This window comes from Trachurus japonicus, chromosome 10 (assembly GCF_045865225.1).
Source record: "Trachurus japonicus isolate A0001 chromosome 10, Traja_1.0".
NCBI lineage: Eukaryota > Metazoa > Chordata > Actinopteri > Carangiformes > Carangidae > Trachurus > Trachurus japonicus.
Window position 1 is genome coordinate 31,580,553 of NC_140916.1, and position 23,982 is coordinate 31,604,534.

Consider the following 23,982-nt stretch of genomic DNA (forward strand, 5'->3'; position numbering starts at 1 on the left):
AAGGCCCCATAAGCCTTCCAAGGGAGGGGCCTGAGGGTTCAACCCCCTGGACCGCATCAAATGTGGTCATCCTGGCCAGGAATCTCGTTCCCACACAGACCCAGTTGGAGGTCCTGGATAGGGGCCTATCCTATATTCCCACTTGGGAAGTAGAAGGAGGACAGAAACATCAATTGCGATTAGATATTCAGAACTACCACCGCAAATTGGCCTTGGCCGCATATTTTAAAAATTCAATACATCCTAAAAAGATTACCATTTATGTCACCCTCCAAAAAATTAATTACCCGAGGAAATTCATGAATTATTTGAAAGAGATTTAAAAGATTTTAATAAATATTTAAAAATATATAAAGAGAAACCCAATTTGACACCTGAGGAGGTTGAGGCGATCAAACACAGGGGTTAAAGCAAAAAAAAATCTTTTGACTGAAATTTTTTTTGCAAGCCCCCCCCCCACTCCCCGCTCAGCGTTCCTTCGTCTGGTGTGCATTATTGTCGTCATTTTTGCCTTGTATTTTAAACCTGATGAAGGAACCTTGTTCTAAAAGTGTTTCTTTGATTCTTCAATAAATGATTCTGCATATGCATAAACCTGAAGATGCACACTGCCTGCAAGCTCTGAAGTGGTCAAAAAGGTGAGTCACCAAATCCCTGTAGGGGGGTCTGGGGGCATTCCCCCCCAGAAAAAAATTGTGATTTTAACACATAAATGAAGCATTCTGGTGTACTCTGAGAAGAACATTCTGGTGTACTCTGTTTCAGATAGAAAAAAAAAACATTGGGTAGGCCTACTGACTAAAGGCTCCCCTATCATTGTAAGGCAACAAGGCCAGAATGGCTGGAGTGTATGAAACTAGGGGTCTGGACCAGCCATTCAAGGTCCAGACGTTCCTGACTCTGGTTGCTGAAGAAAGGATTCAGAGGGAGCTCGACGGCTCCACACTGAACGAAAGGGTTTTGGTTTCGCGCAGCCGTGTTATGACGACCCCGCCCACGTCGAGGAGGCACCAAGTGATACTCAGTTGTAATGGAAACACAACCAAACCGAGCCGAGCCGTATCGAGCCGAGCCGTGCTAGTGGAAATGCGCCATTAGATAGGGAACAGTACATCACAGGGGCTTCTAGACAATTACATGATTCAACATATTATAAAACCAGTTCCATTCAAGATTCCTCCAGGGAGGCCTATCATGTCTGATTGCAAGAGTGAAACTTATGCATCAGCTGAATATATTGATTTCTTCCTAAATCATTTGTCTACCCTTCACCCGTCCTATGTGACGGAAACGTACCATTTCATTGAAATTGTCAAAAATGTACATATCCCACCAAATTCATCCCTTTTCAGTTTGGATGTGGACAGCTTGTACACCAATATTGAAATTAGGGCAGGATTAGAGGTAATTTAAATCTTTTTCTTTTTTTTTAAACATCCAAAGGAAGATAGACCAGACGTAGTAATTTTAAAATTACTTGAGATTAATTAAACAAGAAACAATTTTGTCTTCAACAACAAATATTAGTTACAAATCAAAGGGACAGCAATGGGAAAAAGATTTGCCCCCGCATATGCAAACCTGTTTATGGCCTATTGGGAGGAGGAGGCTCTGACCAAATGCCAAAAAAAGCCCCTCCATTATTTTTGCTACCTGGATGACGGAGAGTATGGTCATACTCGTTGATAGATTTTGAACAGTTTATTAATATATTGAATGTGCATAACCCCTCGATCCAGATACAATTCGACATTAATTCATTAATTCAATGATTTTCTTGATACAACGGTATATAAGTGTTCAGATTTTTCTTTGACCGGGAAATTAGATATAAAAGTTTTCTTCAAGAAGACAGATACACATGCTTTGTTCTTTAAATCTAGCTTTCACCCTATAAAGCATACCTTTAAGGGAATTGTTAAAGCACAATTGCTGTGTTTTTTCAAATCTGTGACGTCCTGTGTGTTCCCCTGTTTAGTTAAGTTTAGTTCCTGTTTTATTTTTAAGTTCTGTGTCCTGTCCTCCTGTGTCATGGTCTTTGTCTTTTCATTCCCTGTTTTATTTTGAAGTCCACGTCTTCCTGTTAAGTTTCAAAAGCAGGATTTCCTGTAGAACTAAATTTGTTGTGTATCTTCTAAAATGTCCGTGTGGCCTTTGTTATGTTGGGAAGACTAAGAGAGAGCTCAGAACTCGCATTTCAGAACATAAGAGTAGTATTAGAAATTCTGATGAAAAGTCTTCTATAGCGAGACACTTTAATAGTGCTGGCCATGATGTATGTTCACTGAGATTTCAGGGCATAGAAGAAGTGAAAAGAGGGGGAGATAGGGAAAGAGTTTTACTGCAACGTGAAACATTTTGGATACACAAGTTACAGACTGAGTACCCTAAAGGTATGAATGAGGAGTTGCTGTTGGGATGTTTTCTATAATGTTTTTCGGTAAAGTTTTCTATTATGTGCATATTGTGTATTTCATACATTATATTCTGTATTTTGTACTTTGTGGCTTGATGTAGGGCTTCAGTTTGGTACTTCATTTTGGTACTGGATGAGTATCATATTATATATAGAGGGAGCTACAGCTATTCTAGCGCTCTATTTTTTTCACTGTGCTGATTTGCTCTGTTTCCTTTAATTATAATGGTTGACTGCACTTTTTAATTGTTCTATTTACCTATGCTACTTTAGATGTCTGGGTTCTTGGATATTTGTTACATTTTTACATTTTTCTATTTTTCTAATATTTGTGCATTGTGAAATTGTTATTCTTCTCGGTTACTGTTACTTGTCTATCAAGTGATTGACCACAGTGAGTATTTGAATACATCACTTCCTGTTGAAAATTGCACACTGAGGAAGATGTTGTCGAAACGGGTCAGTGTGTGTTAATCGCCGACGCAGTTTGCAATAAAAAACAATGAGAAGGACACGAGTGCTGCTGGCCTTTCTTCTTTTTCTTTTTCTTCCTGTTAAGTTTCCCGCCTGTTTGATTACCTAATGTGTTTCACCTGTCTTGATTGCACCACCTGTGTCTTCCCTTGTGTATTTAGCCTCAGTGTCTCCCTTTGTCTTTGTCAGATTGTCTGTGTTTTCCCTGTGAGTACAATAAATCCTTTTGTGCAACTGAACCCGGAATCTTGCTGTCTGCATTTGGGTCCTGTAATTCCCACAAACCTGACAGAATCTCCACTAAAAATGAGGACTTTTGGGAAAAATGCACAGTGAACCAAAACAAAACAAAAATATTTACAGAAAGTATCTAGGAAATAGCAGTTAACTCAGCATACCTGGAAAAAAACTCAACTCAAATGTTTAAGTAAAACAACACACTGCACTCTCCTGCACACCAGGGGCCTCGTGTAGCAATGTTGCGTACCACGCCAACGTTCAGATGTATGAAAAGTGAAATGTGCCATGCCCCACGCCAGCTTCATGGCTGGCTTTCTACAGCTATTGAACGTTCCTACGTTTCTACACTTAGAGGTGATGCTGGGGAACTGTTAATTATGTTAAAATAATTAGTCCTCAGAGTAATGTGCACATCAGAGACACATTAATGGACAATTAAGACACGTGTTTGCAATCATATGGATGGATATAAAAGCATGCGCAGAGTGATGAAAAAATGGCATGAACAATGGCAGCCTCGGCCTTGTTAGAGGACATTGCACATGGTTATATCAGACGTGAGAGGGTGTTTAGAGAACGGGAAGATCTGTTATCAAATGACGACAACTGGCTCATGAGTTGTTTTAGGTTGCCGAGGCCAGTGTTACTGAGCTGTACGCTGAGCTGTGTGCAGAGCTGCAGCTGGTCCTAGAACAAGACACAGCCAGGGGCCAGGGGTGGTCTGTGCCCACACAGGTACTGACCACTCTGGGGTCTTTGGCAACAGGAGCCTTCCAGAGGGAACTGGCCGACCGGTCAGGAGTGTGCCAGTCCACCCTAAGCCGAGCCATGCCAGCTGTGTGGGACGGGATCATAAGAGTGTCATCCAGGTCCATCAAATACCCATGCAATGCTGTTGAACAGGCCGGTTTCCCTAATGTAATAGGTAGGGATGGGTACCGACCGATTCGGGCCCGAAGTACCGAGTATCGATTCACGTGAAGTCAATCGGTACCACATTTCGGTACCTAAACGCCCGTTTCTTTTTTTTTTTTTTACACTTGAACGCACCTTCACGTCTTGCGTGCGGCCGCAGTAAGCGTGATTACGTCAGTGGCAGCTTGTAAATCAGTGAGCAAGCATGGCAGACCGCAAGCAATATTTGCGATGCCAAGTGCAAAGCCAGCCATGGCAACACCACGAACCTAAGGAAGCACTTGGTAAAGCACAAAATACAGCTTAAGGCGGACGAGTGCACCATTTTCGAAAGCCTTAAAACGCAGGCTGCTACTACGACTCGCCCAGCAGCCACCGTCAGCACGCCTACAGTCGTCGCCGCCGCCGCAGCAGCAGCCGCCGGCGGTCCGTCACCTGCAGCCGGCATCGAGGGAGAAGAATTGCCGTCAAAAATCAACGACGACGACAACGATTCAATTACCGACGCATCATCAAGTTCGTCGGCTCCAGGTAGGCTAAATAATGAGCTAAAGTGTTCCTGCTAACCTGGCATTTTGATTGGCATTTGTTGTTATAATCGGCTCGGTTCCACTTAACGTTAAAGTTACACTCTTATGTTGATTTACAGGTCCATCTGGCCTCTCAACCCGCCCTTCAGTTAGGTGTAGTAGGGAAATACACAATGTTTCCACCTTTCCGGCCAACGCCAGATCGGTTATCGGGATAACAAAGGCAAGGCACGGGCCGACGCAGGTCAGTCCCCATTCCGCCTCCCATTTACGTATGAGCCATATTAGAGTAGAAAAAAGAGAGGGGTAGAGGAGGGGAGGGGGAATGTGTCCATGTGGTTTGGATTTGTTTCCAATTTGTTTCCACTTGGTTTTCCTTAGTTTCCGGGAGGTTGTTTATTGGAGTCCAAGAAAAGTCCATGTTCCTTGTGGTTCCAGGAGTGGGGAGTTTAGAGGGGGAAAGTGTATGGGTGTTTGTTCAATAAGTTTAAATTGTAATTAAGTAAAAAAAATTTTTTTTTTTTTTTAAATAGAGAGTAATAAGTTTTAAAGTTTTATACTAGTGAGTTCTAGACAGAGCAGAGTTTGTATGTCCTTCGGGAGAAGGGCTTTGTTGCAGGTTAGAGTACTCTGCGTAGTGAATAGTGACTTCTCCATGTATTGATCAATACCGTCCTAGGAAGCCACCAAGCACTCTTTTAAACCTGAATCCCAAGCGAAGGAGCCAAAAACATGGACACGAGGTCGCATGTATTGGTCCCCGCAGGGGAATGTGGAGGGTGCAAGGAAGTAACCAAGGAGCAGTGAGAGATCTGAAGAAGCTTCCTAAGCACTAACACGGACATCTCTAACTGCTTCGGGCCTGCAGTAGGAAGACCAGCCCAGCTTGTAAGTGTATTCATCTCTGTGACAGAGAATGAAAAACACCCCAACACTGCACATGATCAACCAGCCACAGGACCGGTGTCTGTGTTTGAGAGAACGGGGACCTCGCGGTCCTCGAAGCTCCAACTGCGGAAAACTAGAGGCTAGAATTCCGATTGATTCTCTGCAAAGTCTGTGCTCACTGGGACACGTCCTCAGTTGTGTGCCTTGATATCATCGAGCGTTTCGACCACTTATCACAATACGCCCTCAATCAAGGGAGGTCCACCCGGAGGTGCGCTAGCCTCCGGGGCGTGTCCTTGTCAAGACTACTCTACACTACACCAGCCATTTCTCTTGGTTTTTAGGTTCTGGTTTTTTTTGAAAAGTTGATTTTGAGGAAGATTTTTATAAAGTTTTAATTTTGGAGGTAAATTTTGAAGGTCTAGTTTGTTTGGTTAAAGTAAAAAAAATTAAAAAGTAGGGTTGAAAGAGTTGTCCTATGGTCCCGGTGCATCCGCGGCTCAGTTTCTAGGCATACTGAGGGATGTTAAAATTTGGAGGAAGGTGACAATTTGAAGGACGCCCAATTGGGTTTAAAAATAGGTGGCATAGAGGATTTTTTAAGCGTGTGTGGTGCAAGATGGGCTGTTGTGTGAGCGAGGCTATTCCTCATAGAAGACTTGGCTACGTTTAAGGTTCTGATGCCTGAACCACCACTCCCGTAGTGCTGCCCTAGAGTCGGGACACGGGGGGCCGCATACTTACCGCCTTGACCAGTTGTCTACAACTTGTTGGCACCGTTAGGTTTCTGTTGTAGAACCGGTCAAGGCCCGAGGGTGTTGGTCTCGTTGGTTTTTCTCCTCGAGTGGTCAAAAAATAAAAAATAGTAATATAAAAGTAAATTAAAAAGTAAAAAAATATTAAGGAAAAGAAGGTTTTGGTAGAAGTTTTAAATGTATTGAGAATTGAGTGACGGGATCGTTAATATTGTTATTGGTTGGAAGGGAGAGAAAAAAATGTATATTTGGGGAGTATGTGAAGGGAATGTTTATTAATTTTAAAGAAATGGGAATTGAGGAAAATGGTATAAATCAGATGGTCTTGATTTCAGTACCATAGTCCTGGTAATCTTTTAATATATAGAGAAAAATTTTTTTGAAAGGGGACGTAAATTGTTTTCTGTAAGATTGGGGGTAAAGATAAAATGGGGCGGAAGTTTATTATAATGGTGGTAAGAGCTGTGTATATAATAAGTAGGTTGGTCGGTGTAAATAGATATGTGTGTTAGGGGGTAAAAAGTGCAAGTTAGAAGTGTAGTTCTAAATGGTTAAGAGCATGTTTTTGGTTGTGGAAAAAACTTGTAATGAGGTGAAAACGTCAAAAAATGATAAAATAGGATTAGAGTGATATAAAGAAGTACTAGAAATTGTATAAGAGTATTTGTATTGACCATTAAGTGGTGGTCCAAAAAAAAAATATATATATATATATATATATATATATATATATATATTTATTTATTTATTTTTTTGGGGGGAAAAATGAGGAAATTGTAAAAATAAAGATATAAATATTTTGGATGAAGAAGATAAGGGAAAATATTGGAAGAAAAGTGTAAATAAATGAGGGAAGGGGATATGAAGAAAAAAATATATATAAAAAATGTAAAAAAGGAATAAAAAACCGAGATAATAGGGAAAAATGGTAATAAAAATTATAATATTAAAAAATAGTAATAAGATTAATAAAACATCCACCTTTACCTAGTGGATGTGATCAAGTGTATTGTATTTTCTTGTTGTTTTATTATATTGAGTGCTTTTGGTTGGGTTTTTTATTTATTTTTTTATTTTGGTTTGGGATGATAGGATGTTTTTTCGTTGAGTCCAGTGGGGTGAAGGGCGTTCAGTTTTTTGATCCACTGTGTTTCCCTTTTCCTTCTTTCACTAGTGGTCCAGATGGGGTTGTGTTCCAGAGGTTTAATGGTGATGTTTTTAATGCCGTGTCGTTGGAAGTGTTTAACCAGGTGGGATGCGTTGGTATTTCCCTTGCGAATGACGTATCTATGTTGGTTCAACCTGTCATTGATCGCATTCCTGGTTTCTCCGACATAGTTTTTTTGGCATTTTTTGCATTTAATGAGGTAAATGCAGTTTTTCTGTGTCCTGGAAAGGTTCTGTGGTAGTTGGTATGTATATCCCGTGGTTGGGTTGCGTGCCGTTTTAAAGTGTTTGGTTTTGCGGTAGGAATTTGTGGGAGGGCGAAGTATTGCCCTAACCAGGAGTTCCTGCAAGTTTGGGTTTTTGCTGTAAGCGGGTAGGATCTTACAAGTACGTCCTAAAGCTGTCCCCCCCAAGAGGTTCTCAAAGTTTGAGCGGAGGGTACGAACAGCCCGTTTCGCAAAAGTGGAATACTGGACGACTAGTGGGATACCCTGTCTTTTGTCAGGTGAGTCAGGTCTGGTTTGTGTTTGTTGGTTGTTGACGGATCTGAGGAAGGATCTGGAGTATCCTCTTTTTCTCAGTGATTGGAAAAGTATTCGTTTCGCCTCTTCGCAGTCCTGGGGTCTTGTGCAAATGCGGGAGAAGCGAAGGAGTTGTGATTTTAGGATGCCGCGGAAGACATGTTTTGGGTGGAAGCTTTTCCTGTGAAGGAGAGCGTGCGTGTCTGTAGGTTTCGAGTATAGTTTCGCGTCCAGTTTTCCCGTTATGTCAAATTCCAGGCCTTTGAATGTGGTTGTGTCCAGAAAGTTGACCTGGGTTTCGCTCAATTCCGGTTCTAATCGGATTGAGGGGTGGTGGCTGTTGAGTGTTTCAACAAAAGACTCAAACTCCTGTCGGGAGTAGGTCCATATGCCCCATATGTCATCCAGGAATCGCATGTACGCCGCTGGCAGGAGTTTGCATTTTTTGAAGGCGCTTTCCTCCCATTCTGCCATGTAGATGTTGGCGTATGCGGGAGCGAAACGTTTGCCCATTGCTGTCCCTTTAATCTGCAGGTAATATTTGTCCTGGAAGACAAAGTCGTTTCGCTTCAGGCTGATCTCCAGCAGTCTGATGATGGCGTCGTCGGGTCTAGATTGGTCGGGGTAGCGGGCAAAGATGTTTCTTACTGCCTGGATTCCCATGGGGATGTCGATGTTTGTGTAGAGGCTGTTTACATCCATGGTGAAGAGGAAACAGGGTTCCTTGAGGTGAAGTTTTGCCACCCTCGAAAGGAAGTCCTGGGTGTTTTTGATGTAACTGGCGTGTCGGTTAGAAAGTGGCGTGAGAAAGTGGTCAATGTATTCCGCCACCCCGTAGCTTTCGCTGCCGCAGTCAGAAATTATAGGACGTCCAGGTGGGATGCGGCTTGGAACCGTCCATTTTTCTGTTGGTTTGTGGATCTTTGGCAGGAGGTAGAAATACCGAGCGCGGGGTGGGGGTTGACCAAGGAGATAGGTGAATTGTTTCCGTGTAATGTTTCTGTTAAGGAGGAGTGAGTTGAGCTCCTCCTTAATCATCTCTGCCGTTTGCGGGTAGATTGGTTCTGTTAGAGGGATGTAATATTGTGTGTCATTGAGTTGACGGAGTGCTTCCAAAACATAATCAGCTTGGTCCATCAGTACAACGGCGCTTCCTTTATCAGCGGGCTTTATAACCAAGTCTCTGGCTCTGATAAGGTCACCAAGTGCTTTTTGTTCCTCGCATGATAAGTTTGGTTTATCCTCCTGATACCGAAGTGATGCCATGTCCTTGCCGTCTTTTTCCAAGAGTTCCAATAGTGTAGTGGGGAGGCGTTGGTTTGGGGGTTCCCATTCCGATGGGGGATTAAATGGTCTGCGTGTTCCCTGTGTATTTGGGCCAAAGAAGGAGCTGAGTTTCAGTCTCCTGTGATATTTTTGGAGTGATGTGCCGAGGTCCTGGCGTGTGGTGTTTGACGCTGTCATGATGGGGACAAATGAGAGCCCTCTGCTGAGGAGCGTGCGCTGGTGTGTGGTGAGGCTATAGTGCTGGGATAAGTTTACCACTGAGTTGTCCTCGTCCAGTGGGAGAGGACGGGTGTTTAATCTAAAAAACGCTGCCAGTGTTGCCACATGTATTCGGCCGTTCTTTTTGTCCAGTGGACTTTGTCTATGTCGACAACAAAGTTTTGGGCTTCCATGCGGGGAATGAAGTTTTTATGCAATTTGATGCATTCGTTGATGGTGTCGATATTGTCGAGATTGGAGGTTGGCAGTTTAAGACTTGCGTTGATGAGAGGGAGGTAGATGTTGGCGTTTGGGAAAAGTTTTTTGGCTGTGCTTATCACCATGCCAATGTTCTTTTTGAGAAGATCGGTTTTGGGATTTGCCCTGTCGTTGAGGCCAAATGACAGGATGATTGTTTTGACCGGTGTTTGGATTGTAGTTTTGTTTTTGAGGATGTGCGCTGCATGTGAAAAGTTAGCGCCCGGGTAGGATTCCACTTGGATCCTGTTATCTGGGATTCTGGGTAGTCGAGATATATTGGAGTCGCCCATAATGATAATTGGTCTCTTGGTTACAAGTGACCAGTTGACATATTTTTCGTTGTGGTGTTTTTGGGACGTGAACATGGGGAATTGGGTGATGGGTCGGTTTGGTAGGTCTGTGTTCGTGGTGGGTGGTGGGGTTGGTTTAGAGGGGGCTGTTGGTGGGATGGTTGGGAGTGGTTTATGGAGGGCGTAATTGGTAACGAATTGTTGGCAATGGTTAGGTTCTGAGATTTTGGTGCGTTTGGTGGGTGGTTCTGTGATGTTGTCGTTTTTGGGTGGGTTAAGAACGGCAATGGTGGGTGAGAGTGGTGGAGGGATATTATCCTGGGGAAATAGTTCTCTGGCTGCTGCAATTAGGTAGGATGGTGAGTTTGGGGTGAATGACGGTGGGCTAGGCTGAGGGGAATTTGGTGTGGAGGGCTCAATAGTGAGCTCCATGTTGGAGTGGATGATAAGGTTGGGGTGGGGGTGGGTGTGGGGGGAGGAGGAAGTAGGGATGGGAACTGTGGGGTTGGTGGCTGGTTTTGGATAGAGGTGTTGTGTGGTTGGTGTTTTGGATAAGTTGGGGTTGGGGTTGGAAGTGGTTGGAGGATTACGGGTCGGGGATTTGTTGTTGTAAAGGTTGTTGGGTGTGTTATTTCGGGGAGTGTCAGGGGGGGCCATAATGTTATTAAGCATGGTGGACGCTGCTTCGATTGACGATTCCTTTACGGCGGGTATCTGTTGGCGGGCTCTGCGGGTCGCTACGAGTAGGGCCCTTTTCCAGTCAGGGGAGTAAAGGGACATGATGATGTTTGTGGCTTGCTCTTGGAGACGGAGGTAGTGCTCTTTTAGTAGATTGACTGTGGCGTTGGACCAGGCTTTGGCATTGTGGTGGGCGCAGAGGGTCGTTTCTTCCAGTGGGTGGAAGGGGTTGACCATGCGTATGAGGTAGTTTTCTATATCTTGGAGGAATGAAGGAGTTGGGTCTGAGGGGTTTTGGGGTAAAAAACATCGTGTTGTGTGGTGGGCGAGTATAAATTGCACAAGGGTGCGTACGAGGATATGAAAGTCGTTCATTTTTGTTCTTCTTATCTTTTCTTCGGTCGATATTCCAAACCTGTTGGAGGAGGGGTTAGGGGAAGAGGGAGAGAATTGTAGAGATAAATTTAGTATTTAATATTACAATTTAGTTATATAAAGGATAAGAGAGTAAATAATAGAAAAAATAGAAAATAATGGGGTGGGGGTTTGGGAGATAAAAAATTAAGAATAATAAGGGATAATAAAATAAAATACTTAAATAAGTAAGTGTGTAGGTGTTTTTAGTCTTGAAGTTTTAAGTTTTAAGGGGAGTGGTTAGGGTCAAATTAGACCCTACCGTAATGTTGGAGGTAGACGTAAAAACATAAATTTATTTAAGAGATATGCTAAGGAGTCATATGTTTAAACAATGGACTGGAGACAGTTTTCATTGTTTATTGAATATTTAGGGTTAGGGTTAGAGCTGCAACGGTGACACCATTCACGAAGGCTAAGGAGGCTGCCTTGCCTCGCTGTAGAGCAGAGGAGTGTCACAGAGCTGTGACCACATTTGTGGTCAAAGGGATGTTACCCTTCACCACAGTGGACACCCCATGGTTTAGGTAATTTATTTAATTGTATAAATGAGTGATTATGTGTGTGATAGGGCTAGCTAATGACTAAGTAGTTACTGTTGATATTTTATTATCATGATTATTACTTTTATTATTATTTTTTTTTCATAACAGGGAGATGACAAGGGCCCTCAATCCAAAATACAACCCCCCTAACAGAAATGAACTTTGCAACACACTAATACCAGCTTGGTACAGTGTTGAAAAAAGTAACGTGGAGGAGGAGCTGAGAGGAGTTGACCATGTTGCAGTGACTGCTGACCTGTGGAGTAGTGTTGCTCAAGACCACTACATCACGGTCACTGTTCACTATGTAGTGGAGGCTGAGCTGAGGGAGAAAGTCCTCCATACAAGAGCAGTCTATGTCTCCCAGACAGGGCCAGCTGTAGCAGAGGAAATAGACAGCATCCTAGATGACTTTCAAGTGAAGTCCAAGTTGGTAGCTGTTACAGTTGACAATGCTGCCAACATGGATGTTGCGGTCAAGAAAATGAACGTGTTGAAGATGGGGTGTTTTGCACGCACCCTGAACATTGCAGCCCAAAAACTGTACAGTGTGAAACACGTTGCCAGTTGGTCAGGGAGGATACGGGCTGTTGTTGTGTGGCTTAGAAGAAGTAGCCTTGCCAAACCTGTCCTCAAAGAAAAGCAGAAACTGCTAGGTAGGTAGAAGGTTAATAAAAGAAAAATAAAAGTCATAGGATGGTAATATCTTTACTATTTTAGAAATGCAAATTATTTTATGTGTACTTTTCTTACAACTACATTTCACTAGGGCAAAACTCTATGTCTCATGTTTTTGTCTTCTTTTAGGCCTTGATGAGCACTCCCTCATACTCGACGTAAGAACTAGATGGAACAGCCTCTTCCTGATGGTGGAGCGGTTCATTGAGCAGTACCTTGCCATCCAGGCTGCTGCAAGGGACCCACGCATAAAGAAGGCCATGGACAGAGACAGGTATTGATCTAAAAAAATAAGTCAACAGTAAAGAGATAACAAATATTAAATTACAATTATTCTGCTCACACAAAACACCATATATCAGTGGCGTAACATCATGGTGATGGGCCCCGGTGCAAATATTTTTTTTGTGCCCTATACCTGCTGCTGCCCTAAACACAAGCGCACACGCACGCACGCACGCACGCACGCACGCACGCACACACACACACGGACACGCACACACGGACACGCACACAGCCACTTGAGAGAACTGCTATTGTCACCATAGGGTTTTCACACAAACTGGTGCAAAAATGACACATTGTTTCATTTTGCAGCCCTTATGTAACATTTACACACGTTTGTTTTTTCTCTGGTCCAAACCATGGATGTGTTATGATCCAAACGCCGCACCACTGTCAGAGCGTCATGTTTCCATCATGACAACTGACGGGAGAAAGACGTGTGGCACGTTGTCATGTTTACATGAGCTCAAACTTGTGGCGCACACTGAGCAGAAGGCTCGAGGTCCGGCTGCATTCACATACACGGACCGCGAGCTCGACTGCAGCCGCACCGAGACCTCGCGCTGCTCAGACTCACGTGCGTATTCTGTCCGCGTCAGTCCCGACAGCCATCCACACGGTCCGCCGAGAAAAAATGCAGGTACTGGCGTATTTCTTGCGTGTCAGAATGTAGAGGTATCAGTTCTCGTGGCAACCCCAGTTACAGGTGACTGGCCACAAACTCACCCTGCAAACCAGCGCTTAAGCACCACGGACAGCAGCTCCATATCAACACCAGCCTGCCCTGAGCTGGGCTCAAACCACAGCTCATCTTGACTGACAGGTATCAAGGTGATTGGATAAATTATAATTTCCTCCTCCCACACTAGCCACTCAGCATTACCTTATACCGACCTGCGTCGAGCTATGCCATTCACAAAAACAGGGGCCTGTCGCAATACTGGACACAGCTGTTTTTTTTTTTCTCGCTCTCTTCCTTCATGGGCCCCTGACGGCGCCTGGGCCCCGGTGCAGCTGCACCGGTTGCACCGTCGATATTTACGCCACTGCCACATATATATATATATATATATATATATATATATATATATATATATATATACTTTGTATTTTGCTCCTAGGTTAGACAGGGTGTCAGATGATGACATAAGCAAGTGTGAGGACTTTGTGGACGCCATGAAGGTCCTATACACATCCACACTTGCAGTCTCCTCTGACAAGAGCGCCACAGCAGGGCAGATCCTCCCCATCCTGGACAAACTGAGGGCCAAGTTCGAGGTGACAGATGAAGACTCTGCATTCAAGAGAGCCATCAAAGAGAAGGTCTGGGCCGACCTGTCCTGCCGCCACACGGTATGTAGTTACAAGTCAACTGACTGTTCATTTAGTAAATTATTCACTTAATGATACCATACAACTATTCACATTTAAAATGGATCACCAAAACAATTTTATGCTCTTGTATAGGAGGAGGCAAATCAAGAGCTCAGAGAGTTCCTCGAGGAGGCTACAGCGCTAGATCCACGCTTCAAAACCCGGGTTCATGATGAGGCTGTGTGGACCCGGCTAGAAAATGCAGCTGTGGCACTAAGTGGAAGCAAGGTTTGTTAATCTGGGTCATAAAGTAGACTTATGTGTTCTGTTCTATTACAAACATATTGTTTTAATCACTTGTTGTTTATGCCATATTTTAAAGGGCGGAGTGGTGACCCAGCAGGAGGAGGAGAGAGGAAGAAATATACTGCAGGAGGAAGATGATGAGTCTGAAGGAGAAGAGGCGGTAGCACCACCACCTGTAAGAAGAAAGAAGCTGTCAGCACTTGGTCAGCTCTTTGAAGATGAGGACCAGGCCCTGCTACTGCAGACTGAGGCGGATGTCAGTGCTCCCTCTGTGACTGACAGGGCCAAGAAAGAGCTGCAGACCTACAGGAGCTTTCCATCTGTCCTCAGCTCCATCAATCCCCTCCTGTGGTGGTGGCAAAAGTCTGACCAAATGCCAATGCTGGCTAGTTTGGCAAAAAAATATCTTTGTGTACAGGCATCCTCCACTCCTTCAGAAAGAGTATTCTCCACAGCTGGGGACACAGTCAGTGTTGAACGGGCTCGGCTCTTACCTGACAAGGTGGACATGCTCGTGTTCCTGAAAAAGAACTGTTAAAGTGTGTCGAGTCTGTTGACTCATATGGTTCTGTTGACTCGTATGGTTCTTGATTGAGTGGTTTGTGTTTGTTTGTTTGTTATAGGTTCTAATGTAAAAAAAAAAAAAAACAGTACAGTAATTTATTTGTACAGTAATTTATTTTGAATTTATTTATTTTTTAAGTTACTTACTTTCTCACACACATTTTTGTCAAGTTCTTTGACACATGTTATTGAGAAATAAATGTTCAAAATTCGAAGTTTTGACTATTTTTTAAAATAACTTTAATTACATATGCAAAAAAGTATCGAAAACGGGTACCGAAAAATACCGGTATCGATTCGCAGGTACCGAGTATCGGTACCATATCGGTTCAGATGTGAAAGGTGCCCATCCCTAGTAATCGGAGCTATTGACTGCACACATGTTGCTATAAAAGCGCAATCACAGGATGAATTTGTTTTTGTCAACAGGAAACATTTTCATTCAATTAATGTTTAAATAATATGTGATGCGCAAATGCAGCTGACCAACATCGTGGCCAGGTGGCCTGGTTCATTCTTACCAATAGCATGGTTGGTAACAGGCTGGAGGCTGGCATGGTGCACGATGGGTGGCTTCTCGATGAGTAAATCATTTATCCATTTAATTGCGCCCCGAATGTAAACCAGTACAATGCCCATCTGGGCCCTTTCCCCCACCTGACGCACAGAGACACTCTGTCTGTGGAGCGCAATGCGCTTTTTCGCCTCCACTTTTATGTCGGACCTTTTTTTTTTTTAATTCCAGCCACAGACCGACCCTCTGAGGCAACCTGGTCAATGGCATCTGCCACACTCTGCCACTCTTGGGCCTTTCTGGTATTAGTGATGCCCCCGCTGTGCCCACCAAACAACACTCGCTTGCGTGTATCGATCTCACCCATTAACACTTCCACTTCACATTGTGTTTTTGTCTCTCTTTCCTTCTTGCTCCATTGCGGCAGTGGTATCTTTGAATATTCATTGAAGGTGTTCCCCTGACCTTATATAGGCACCATGTGAGCGACTCTCCTTAAAAAAATCCTAGCGGAAACACTGCTTTCCTTCCTTCCTTCCTTTTTACCTTCCTTCCTTCGTTCCCTTTGTCCTGACTTCTTCTTCCTTTCTCTTTTGATCTAATTGACCCAATCTGTTCCCTCCCTATAGGGATGGATACTGGGAGGGAGGCCCCTGCATTTCCCGCCCTTCAGAGGAGGGGACGGGCTCACCCCTCCCTAACCCTCTGTCTAAATTGCACCAACCGACCGGAAGCTAGTCAATGCAAGGCCTCTGTGCTACCTTAGCCTCGCATCACCAGGATCTTCAGACAAGCGAAGAGCCTGGTGTCAGTTACCTCCCAATTAGTCTGCATTCTGGTTCCTGTCTGTAGCGGATACCGAAATCACCAAATTCACCAAAATAAAAGTGTTCACCAACATAAAACTTATAAAATAAACATTAACTTGTAATACAATAAAAGCAAAATGTTAACTTAATGGCTCGGGGACGTTCTTGTAAATTATATTCCTTAAATTAAAGAGTTTTACCGCATTTTATTAGCTTGGTGCTTTTATTTTGACGGAAAGGTCTGTCTCTCTCGCCCTGGATCCGTTTCCTACCAAAACAGCGAGTCAACGGCCCCAGACTAGTGCTACCTGCTACTAGATACTGGAGGTTGGGTATAATTGGCTACCAAATAGGGAGAAAGGGGGATGAAATCTATTGCAAATTAATGAAAAACGATATGTGGGAGCATAGGGCCTAATTTTGAAAGTAAATCTTAGAATGTGGGAACATAGGAATCAACATTGTGGCCACTCTAAAAGTCTCCTGTATGCTGGCTTCAGGACACAGTGGAATGTCATTTACTGACAGTAATGTTATACTCCTAACACCTTATACCTGCAGCAGGTGGCAGCTGGCAGTATTTCCATGTAGGCTTCTAAAGCCTTCTTCAATATGACCTTTTTATTTCTTTGGTTTAAGCTTGTGTACTGTCTTAACAGTGTGAATACTTTAAATTCTCAAAAATTACGATATGAGTCAGATCCATTCTAGGCCTGAGTTTAGACAGGTCCTTCCCCTTAGGGTCAGCCTTGATCCAGAACCTCCATGTGCTCTTGCTCATCAGATGTCTTGCTTTCCTTCTTTAGTAATAGGTATGAAGGGAGTCTTTTCTCTTCTTAAATATATTTTTTTCCACGACCTCACAGAGATCCTGAACTCTGCCTGAACTCCTGCCTGATCCTCTGAGCTCTTCAGTTTGTAGTTGCACTCTCTCCGACCTTCCCTCCCCGTGCTTCAACCCTGCGTATACGTTTTTGGGGATGTTGCTGTCTTAATCTCTCGCTGCACAGTCAGCCCGGGCTGCAAATCTGAAATCTCTATTCTATACACTTGTTTATCTGCAGCTTTTCTCCTTCATCTAACTCGTACCACTCCTGACACAGAAGTTCAATCTATCTGCGGCCTTGTTTCATCAGCTACGTGTTTTCTATTTCAACATTTTCATCTACGTCTATAACATGTTTTTGTCCATCCCTGTTTGTCCTTGGTCCTGCTTCAACCTGCTCAACAACCTGAAAAGTTACATAATACATTATATTTTGTTGCTTGTCTAACTTGAGTCCAACTCCCCTCCTCATTACCAAACTTATCAAGGTGCAAACTCATATTATATAAATGGACCAACACAAATCCCAAAAGTGCAATTATTTGCAATCATATTGTGTATTTGTATTCATATATTGAATTCAGTGAGTTATGTGCTTGTTGATGATTCTAAATTTCAGTCTGACATCTCTCTGCCCCCAGTGTTTACAGGTACAATGTTTGACCTGTAATTTTATGCAATGATTCAACATGGAATTAAGTAATTTTACAATATTTTCCTGTGTGGTTGACGTAAACACTAGTCTCATTTCACAACATCAGCCACCATGAGCTGTGAACTCCATCCAATAGTTTTGTTTAGATCATATAGACAACTTAACATGAAGCAACACATACAGTAGTAATACAGTTTCTTATGGCTAATCTGTGAGAAAACAGTTACACAAGGCCACTCTCTAAGTTTTTTATTGGAAACTGTTTCCTATTGATGGTCACTAAGAGAGGTCCAGAATGAAACTAATGCTGATGTATGAAAAAATAAAAAATACAGGCATAACAGAAGCCAAGGCAGGGGGATATCAGAGTGTGTGTGGTTTTCCCTGTGCTGCAGAAGACAGAATTGGTCTAATTCTGGCAATACTCCTCATCTGATAGAAACATGAGTAGACAACCATAGACAACAGTCCTAACTTGTTGCTCTAGACCGAGGTCATAGTCCAGGATAACACCCAGATCTTCTGTTGATGACTCGGTGTTGGGAGCGGGCAGGTGAGGAGAGGCTGTGTTTGTTTTGAGACATGTTCTGGCCCAAACAAAAAGACTTTATGTCTTGTTGGAGTTGAATTTTTAGAACCTCCATGTCACCTAGAGTCTAGACAGCTCTTTCAACAGGTTATCTTACAGGTGTCAGACGGGTTGAAGGACAGATACAGATGTGTATTACCTCTGCAGCTATGGAAGGAGATGTTATGGACATAACAGAATGGGCTTCTAAATTAAATTAGCTTTAATATGTATTCAGTTAGTATGAATTTCACCAAAGTCAGTCTACAGTGTTAAAAGTGACTTGAGCACATGGTTAATGTGTCAGGATCATACGGGTGGCCTAAAGGAGAGAGAGAGAGAAAAAAAAGGTCAATGTCTTTTCTTGGCTAGTTTCCTGTCGTACTTTGCAGCCAGTGGTTACACATTGACTCAAGGTCCACTAAGCACAATCTGGAGCAGAGGTTTAGGCAGCACCGAGGCTGACACTTTTTGAGAGGAGCTGTGGAGATAATGTACTTCCTGGCTTCTATAGGCTGCTTTGTGACCAGGGAGGGAGAGCCACAGTGGCACAGACAACGATATAGCAGTCATCACATCCTGTCTGACGGTATGTATTGTTGAGGGTGTGTGTGCATGTGTGAGTGTGTGAGTGTGTGAGTATGCTTGAGGCACAAAAAAATGATAAATGTGAACTTTTTTTTCTTCTTTTGGATATATGAATCTCTCTTATAAACATGCAGTGTGTATATATACACATAAATATATATATATATTTAAACTGCCATACACACACACACACACACACACACACACACTGAGGAGCTGTTTCTTAGCAACCGCCTTCGACTGTTCTCTGCAGTAGGAGAGCAGGTCCCTCAAGTGTCTGTCACACTGATACCAATTAGCAGTCGTCATTAGTGTCTGTTACAGTAATATGGCTGACTGTATCTGTCACAGTGAAACCAATTAGTGCCTCACACCGCACTAATTACTGTGCAGGCTTCGACACTATTTCACACCGGTGACATGTGACCAACTTGTGAGAAATTAAAGAGGTGCAGTGAAAGCTGCTGTATCACAATCAGGAGCAGGTTTCACTTATTAAAGGCACAGTGCAGGTAGTTATAATCGTTGACGGCGGACAACTAATGTTGGTGACACCATAAATGAAAGATAAACAAAAACTGCTAACAAAGCTTTGTGGCAAATACACTCATTATACTCTCACAGTCAACCCTAAAGTATACATTAGCTTAATTAGACCAAACTGTTTTCACACCAGGCTGTAAACATATTTAATTCTGTTATTTTCTGTTGATAGGTTGGAAGCTTTGTTGTGGGGGTGGAAACATACATCCCCTTGCTCAACAACACGACACAGTGTGTGTCTCATTCAGGAAACGTTAGTAATATAAATCTGTGTGTAGATTTGCACATAAAAGCCCACGCTACTGAAACCCTTCTTTAGATTCATAAACGCTGCGGGTCTCTCAGATCTGATCAAGCAGGCTACGTGTGTAAGATCATGAAGACCAACCCAACGTAAATTGACATGTCACCCTCCCAGTGACCAGCAATTAGCATATAGGACCCCGCCCATGAATAGCCATATAAGGAGGTGTAGGTGCATCCTGTCCACCTGCAATCATGACGCAAACCAAGAAAGCGGAGAGAGGAAGAGAGAGAGATCAGGGTTAGGGTTATTAGTAAAGAAGAATATTTTATTGTCTTATGTTAGCAGTGGTGTGACTGGGACACTTAAATCAAAAGTGTGGAGGGAGTTAACACATGTAGTGAATAAAGTGTCCTTGGTTTAAAGAATCATTGAAAAAGTAAAGCTAAAATAGTTGGATATGAAACATGAAAAAAAAAAAAAAAACACCATGGGAGGAGGAGGCTCTTTTTAACAGATTCAATACATTGTCTTATGGAACCATTTAAACTTGGATGTATCTTACTTGGTTTTATACAAAACAGATGTTAAAAGTGTTTGAACTAAGATGAAGTGTGATGATGATGATTTAAATTGACATGCCCGAAATAAACAAATTGATTGATTGAATATCCCATTAGTAACTCACACAACATGTGTTTGTTTACATTTTAAAATCATAATTTTTCTCATCTTCAGTCAAAGTGCTTTTGTTACCTAACGCTAATCACACATGTGACTCAGCCCTGTGGACAGCCATTTGGTTTTTACGTGTGCCATCCACCCCAACCTCCTCTCTGCAACTGTAGCTGCTAATGAATGTAGCACTTCATTTGTGTCTCCCAGGTGCCAGGATGTCATTTAACAGATTGTGCGGCGCCAGCACATAGTGCAGTGGTCTTGGTCATTATCACATATTTGTGAGATCCAGTTGTCATGGCAGTAAGATTTATTGAGGTTGAAATTTGTATGTTTTGTATTTGTTTGTTTGTTCATGAAACTGATTCGTCTGTGTAGGAATCAATTTTCTACCTGAGTGACAACTTGAGTGAAAGTCTCCTCTTATTACCCTCTTCAGCAGAGATGTCAGAGTTCAGGGTCAGTGACTCAGCAGGGACTCAGTGACTCATTTCTAATGTGTGTGGGGACATTTTAATGCCCTTATTCATCACGGAGGTGCCAGGGAGCAGGGCAAGACAAAGCAAATCAGTTCAGCTAAATTCAAGCCTGTGTTTAAGTGGCATGAATGTTTAATGTAACAGCGGCAAGAAAGAGGATGTGTGAACCCTTTAGAATAACCAGGGTTTCTATGGTACATGATTTTCATCTAACCTATGAAAAACACAATGTGCTTAATACCAATAAATATTACATGTATACCTATTGTACATGTTGTTCAACACATTGATGAAACATTCACAGTAGTGGTGGAAAAAAGGATTATCTCAATCAACCTCCTCCACCATGTTGGTATCAGAGCTGCACAATGTTGACACTGAATTGTGGATCATTATTCAGACACATGGTCAAAATCTGTGTGTGTGAGCAGCTCCTTTGAGGCCATGAGTGTGGCTGTGCCTCAGAAAGCAGATCAGAGTGGGACATCCACTCATCTGAAGGTTGGAGGTTTAATCCCAGCTCCTTCAGCTCCTTACTCCACTGAGGGCTTTAGTTTCTCCAGTCTAGTTCTTAAACAGATTCCTAAATCAGAGGAGCAAAAACACTGTCGCTTATCTAATGGTTGTGTATCTATGTGTAAGAGTCAGATGTCACTAATCTGCTTGTATCTGTGGTGTCAGTCTTTCAGTCGCTTCACAAAGTGACAAATGACTACAGTCAAGGGTTACAGCGTCCAGCTCTGATTCCTCATCACCACAACAATGTCTGCTTTAATCAGCCAATCAGTCCCACACTCCATCCTGCTCTTACTTATTTTTCAGTCTTACATAAAACTACAAGACACAATCCAGTATTTTGTAAATATGAACCGTGGCCTAAGACTTAGAGCTGTCACCAAATCATCCCAGTGATTGCTAAAGATCACAATTTGTTAAGGCGAACAGTCACATCATCTGCAAATAACAGGGAGGGAACACTGAGGCTTCTAAATCAAAAGCAGGTTTGATGGCAAGGAGCGACCCTGGTGGAGGCCAACAACCTAGAAAATGAAGGAGAGAACTCAGGGTTACATGCTGTCATTCCAACATACCACCATCTCGACATACCGCTATTCCCACACGCCATCGTCCCACCATTCTGACGAGGCTTTCAATATAAGGAAATGTGTATTACTCAATAGGTGACTCCCTCCTACCTATCTGGACTCTCTAGCCTCTACCTGGTCTTCTTACTAAACTTAACCAACTCCTTTCATCATTGCCTAAACCCAACCAGTGAAACATCTTTTGGAGAAAAAATACACTATTAAATGAATTGTCGGAAAGGATGTTTAAAAAAAGAAAGAAAAGAAATACCGTCATTCCGACCATAGGAGGCAAGAGTTGTCGGAATGATGGGACATTTGATAGAAAATTAAGTGTTGCCATTTAGACAAGTAGAGGCCCATGTCGGACTGGTGAGATGTTGGAATGGCGGTTGCCCCCGGACCAACTCAGACATCCAGACGAAGCTCAAAGTAGAGCCTGTCGAGGTGGCTCAAACTTCTGATTAGGGTTCTCCTGGATCCCTCTCACTAGAGATGACTCCAAACAGACTGGAAAGATTACATCTCACTGGCCAAGGAACACTTTGGTATTCTCCAGGAAGAGCTGTTTTTAGTGCGGTTTTTATTTCACCTTTGTCTTTTTAAGTTCTAGTCAAAGTCAAAACAGGAACACAGGATTGGATGTATCTGAGAGCATCCCTGAGGTTGTGCTGCTTCAGAGTATTTTCAGAGCCCCTTCATAGTTTATTCTTTTTGGCATTCTAAATGTATGTTTTTTATATTTAGTCTTGGTGGTAAAATGAAGGTACAAGTGACAAAAATGTATGTGGCCCATGACAACAATCTGGGATTCTCATGAGGAAAACTGCCCATGCCTGTTCAGAACTGTACAAATCTATCATTTGAATGTATAATAAAATGTTAAATTGTCATTAATACACATCCTTTACTTTACTAATTAATATCATATAATGTGTAACTGAACGTAACAACACAAAACGAAAGAACAGAGTTGGCAAAGTAGGAACATGAAATAGGAACCAGGTCCAGCAGCTGTTGTACAGCAGTGTTCATGAACACTGTAGCTCACTGTTTTTCTCAGTGTGGAACACACTGTGCCATTAATGGCAAAAACTGCAAGGTCCCATTATTTCTGATTTCAGAGCCCAAACAGGGAAGTCACTTTATTTCACTGTGTCATTGACGCAACATGAGGCAACTGTCCCGCAACGTGTAGAAAAACTCCTCACCGAAGAACTGGAGTCTTTGAGCTGGTTTGGTGTCATGGCGATATGACAGCGTGATGTGACGGGAGACAAAAGGTGACAGTGCTACCATGACACAACACAGAGAGGTGGGCAGCTGACACCAGCCAGTCAAGACGTAAAGACAGAAGACAACACGATATAGACAACAAAATACAGAAGTAATCCTATACCACACTTCACTGCAGACACTTGAATGTGACATCTGCAGCTTCTGCCTCAACTCTCTCGTCATGTAGAGGAGGAAACTGCAGACTGAGCTGCAGGTTTCCCACTACCTGCTCCTCTGCTTACCACCGCCCCACAGCGGCCCTCTGCCCTGCAGACCAGAGCTCTGCCTACCACCGCCCCACACTGGTCCTCTGCTTACCACCGCCCCACAGCGGCCCTCTGCCCCGCAGACCAGAGCTCTGCTTACCACCGACCCACAGCGGCCCTCTGCCCCGCACACCAGAGCTCTGCTTACCACCGCCCCACAGCGGCCCCTCTTGATTTGCTCCTGTTGTACAAAGCACTGGCTTCAAACTAAAACCTCTAACTCAGTAGAGACCTGCTGTAATCTCACACACTCTCTGCCTCCCTCGTCCTCTCTGACCTGTTTTTGTTTTTATTCTTTATTGGTTCATATGTAATGCTTTAAAGGAGACCTATGCCCCCTCCACAAATGAAAGTAGTTCCCAGTCTGTGACATGCTTTGGTCAAAATACCTCAAGGATCAAACATCACAGCTCTTTTCATCCTCTCAAAACAGCCCTGTTCAGAACGGCTGGTTTTAGTGCCTGTCCCTTTAAATGCAAATGAACCACTGCTTGCCCCGCCCCTTCTACCAGTACCAGGTAGGGGTGGGATTATGCAAATCTGAGTCCTAGTTACATCACTGGAAGACAACTAAGGGGACAGCCCATAAACCACGTGGATTTCAACCTAGGGAACCTGAAAATTACATCTCACATTTTGGGGTCCGGAAGGCAAGACAAACAAAGAGCCTTCAAAAAATGATATTTCCATAGTAGGCTATGTCCTCTTTAAAAAAAAAAGAAA

At 43.1% G+C, this 23,982-nt stretch overlaps 1 protein-coding gene across 1 annotated transcript; it reads left to right on the forward strand.

Annotated features, from left to right (window-relative positions):
• Positions 1 to 11,691: 11,691 nt before the first annotated feature.
• Positions 11,692 to 14,700, forward strand: LOC146980286 (E3 SUMO-protein ligase ZBED1-like). The gene is made up of 5 exons (XM_085788780.1): positions 11,692 to 12,235; positions 12,387 to 12,531; positions 13,664 to 13,909; positions 14,033 to 14,144; positions 14,257 to 14,700. The coding sequence occupies exons 1-5, from the start codon at positions 11,692 to 11,694 to the stop codon at positions 14,698 to 14,700; spliced, it is 1,491 nt and encodes a 496-aa protein (XP_085644906.1).
• The last annotated feature ends 9,282 nt before the right edge of the window (positions 14,701 to 23,982 follow it).

What these genes read in the sequence shown, in the direction of transcription:
- LOC146980286 (XM_085788780.1), top strand. Translation starts at nt 11,692, where the DNA reads ATGACAAGGGCCCTCAATCCAAAATACAACCCCCCTAACAGAAATGAA. An exon ending in AGAAAAGCAGAAACTGCTAG is followed by an intron (nt 12,236 to 12,386) that starts GTAGGTAGAAGG and finishes GTCTTCTTTTAG; the next exon opens with GCCTTGATGAGCACTCCCTC. An exon ending in AAGGCCATGGACAGAGACAG is followed by an intron (nt 12,532 to 13,663) that starts GTATTGATCTAA and finishes TTTTGCTCCTAG; the next exon opens with GTTAGACAGGGTGTCAGATG.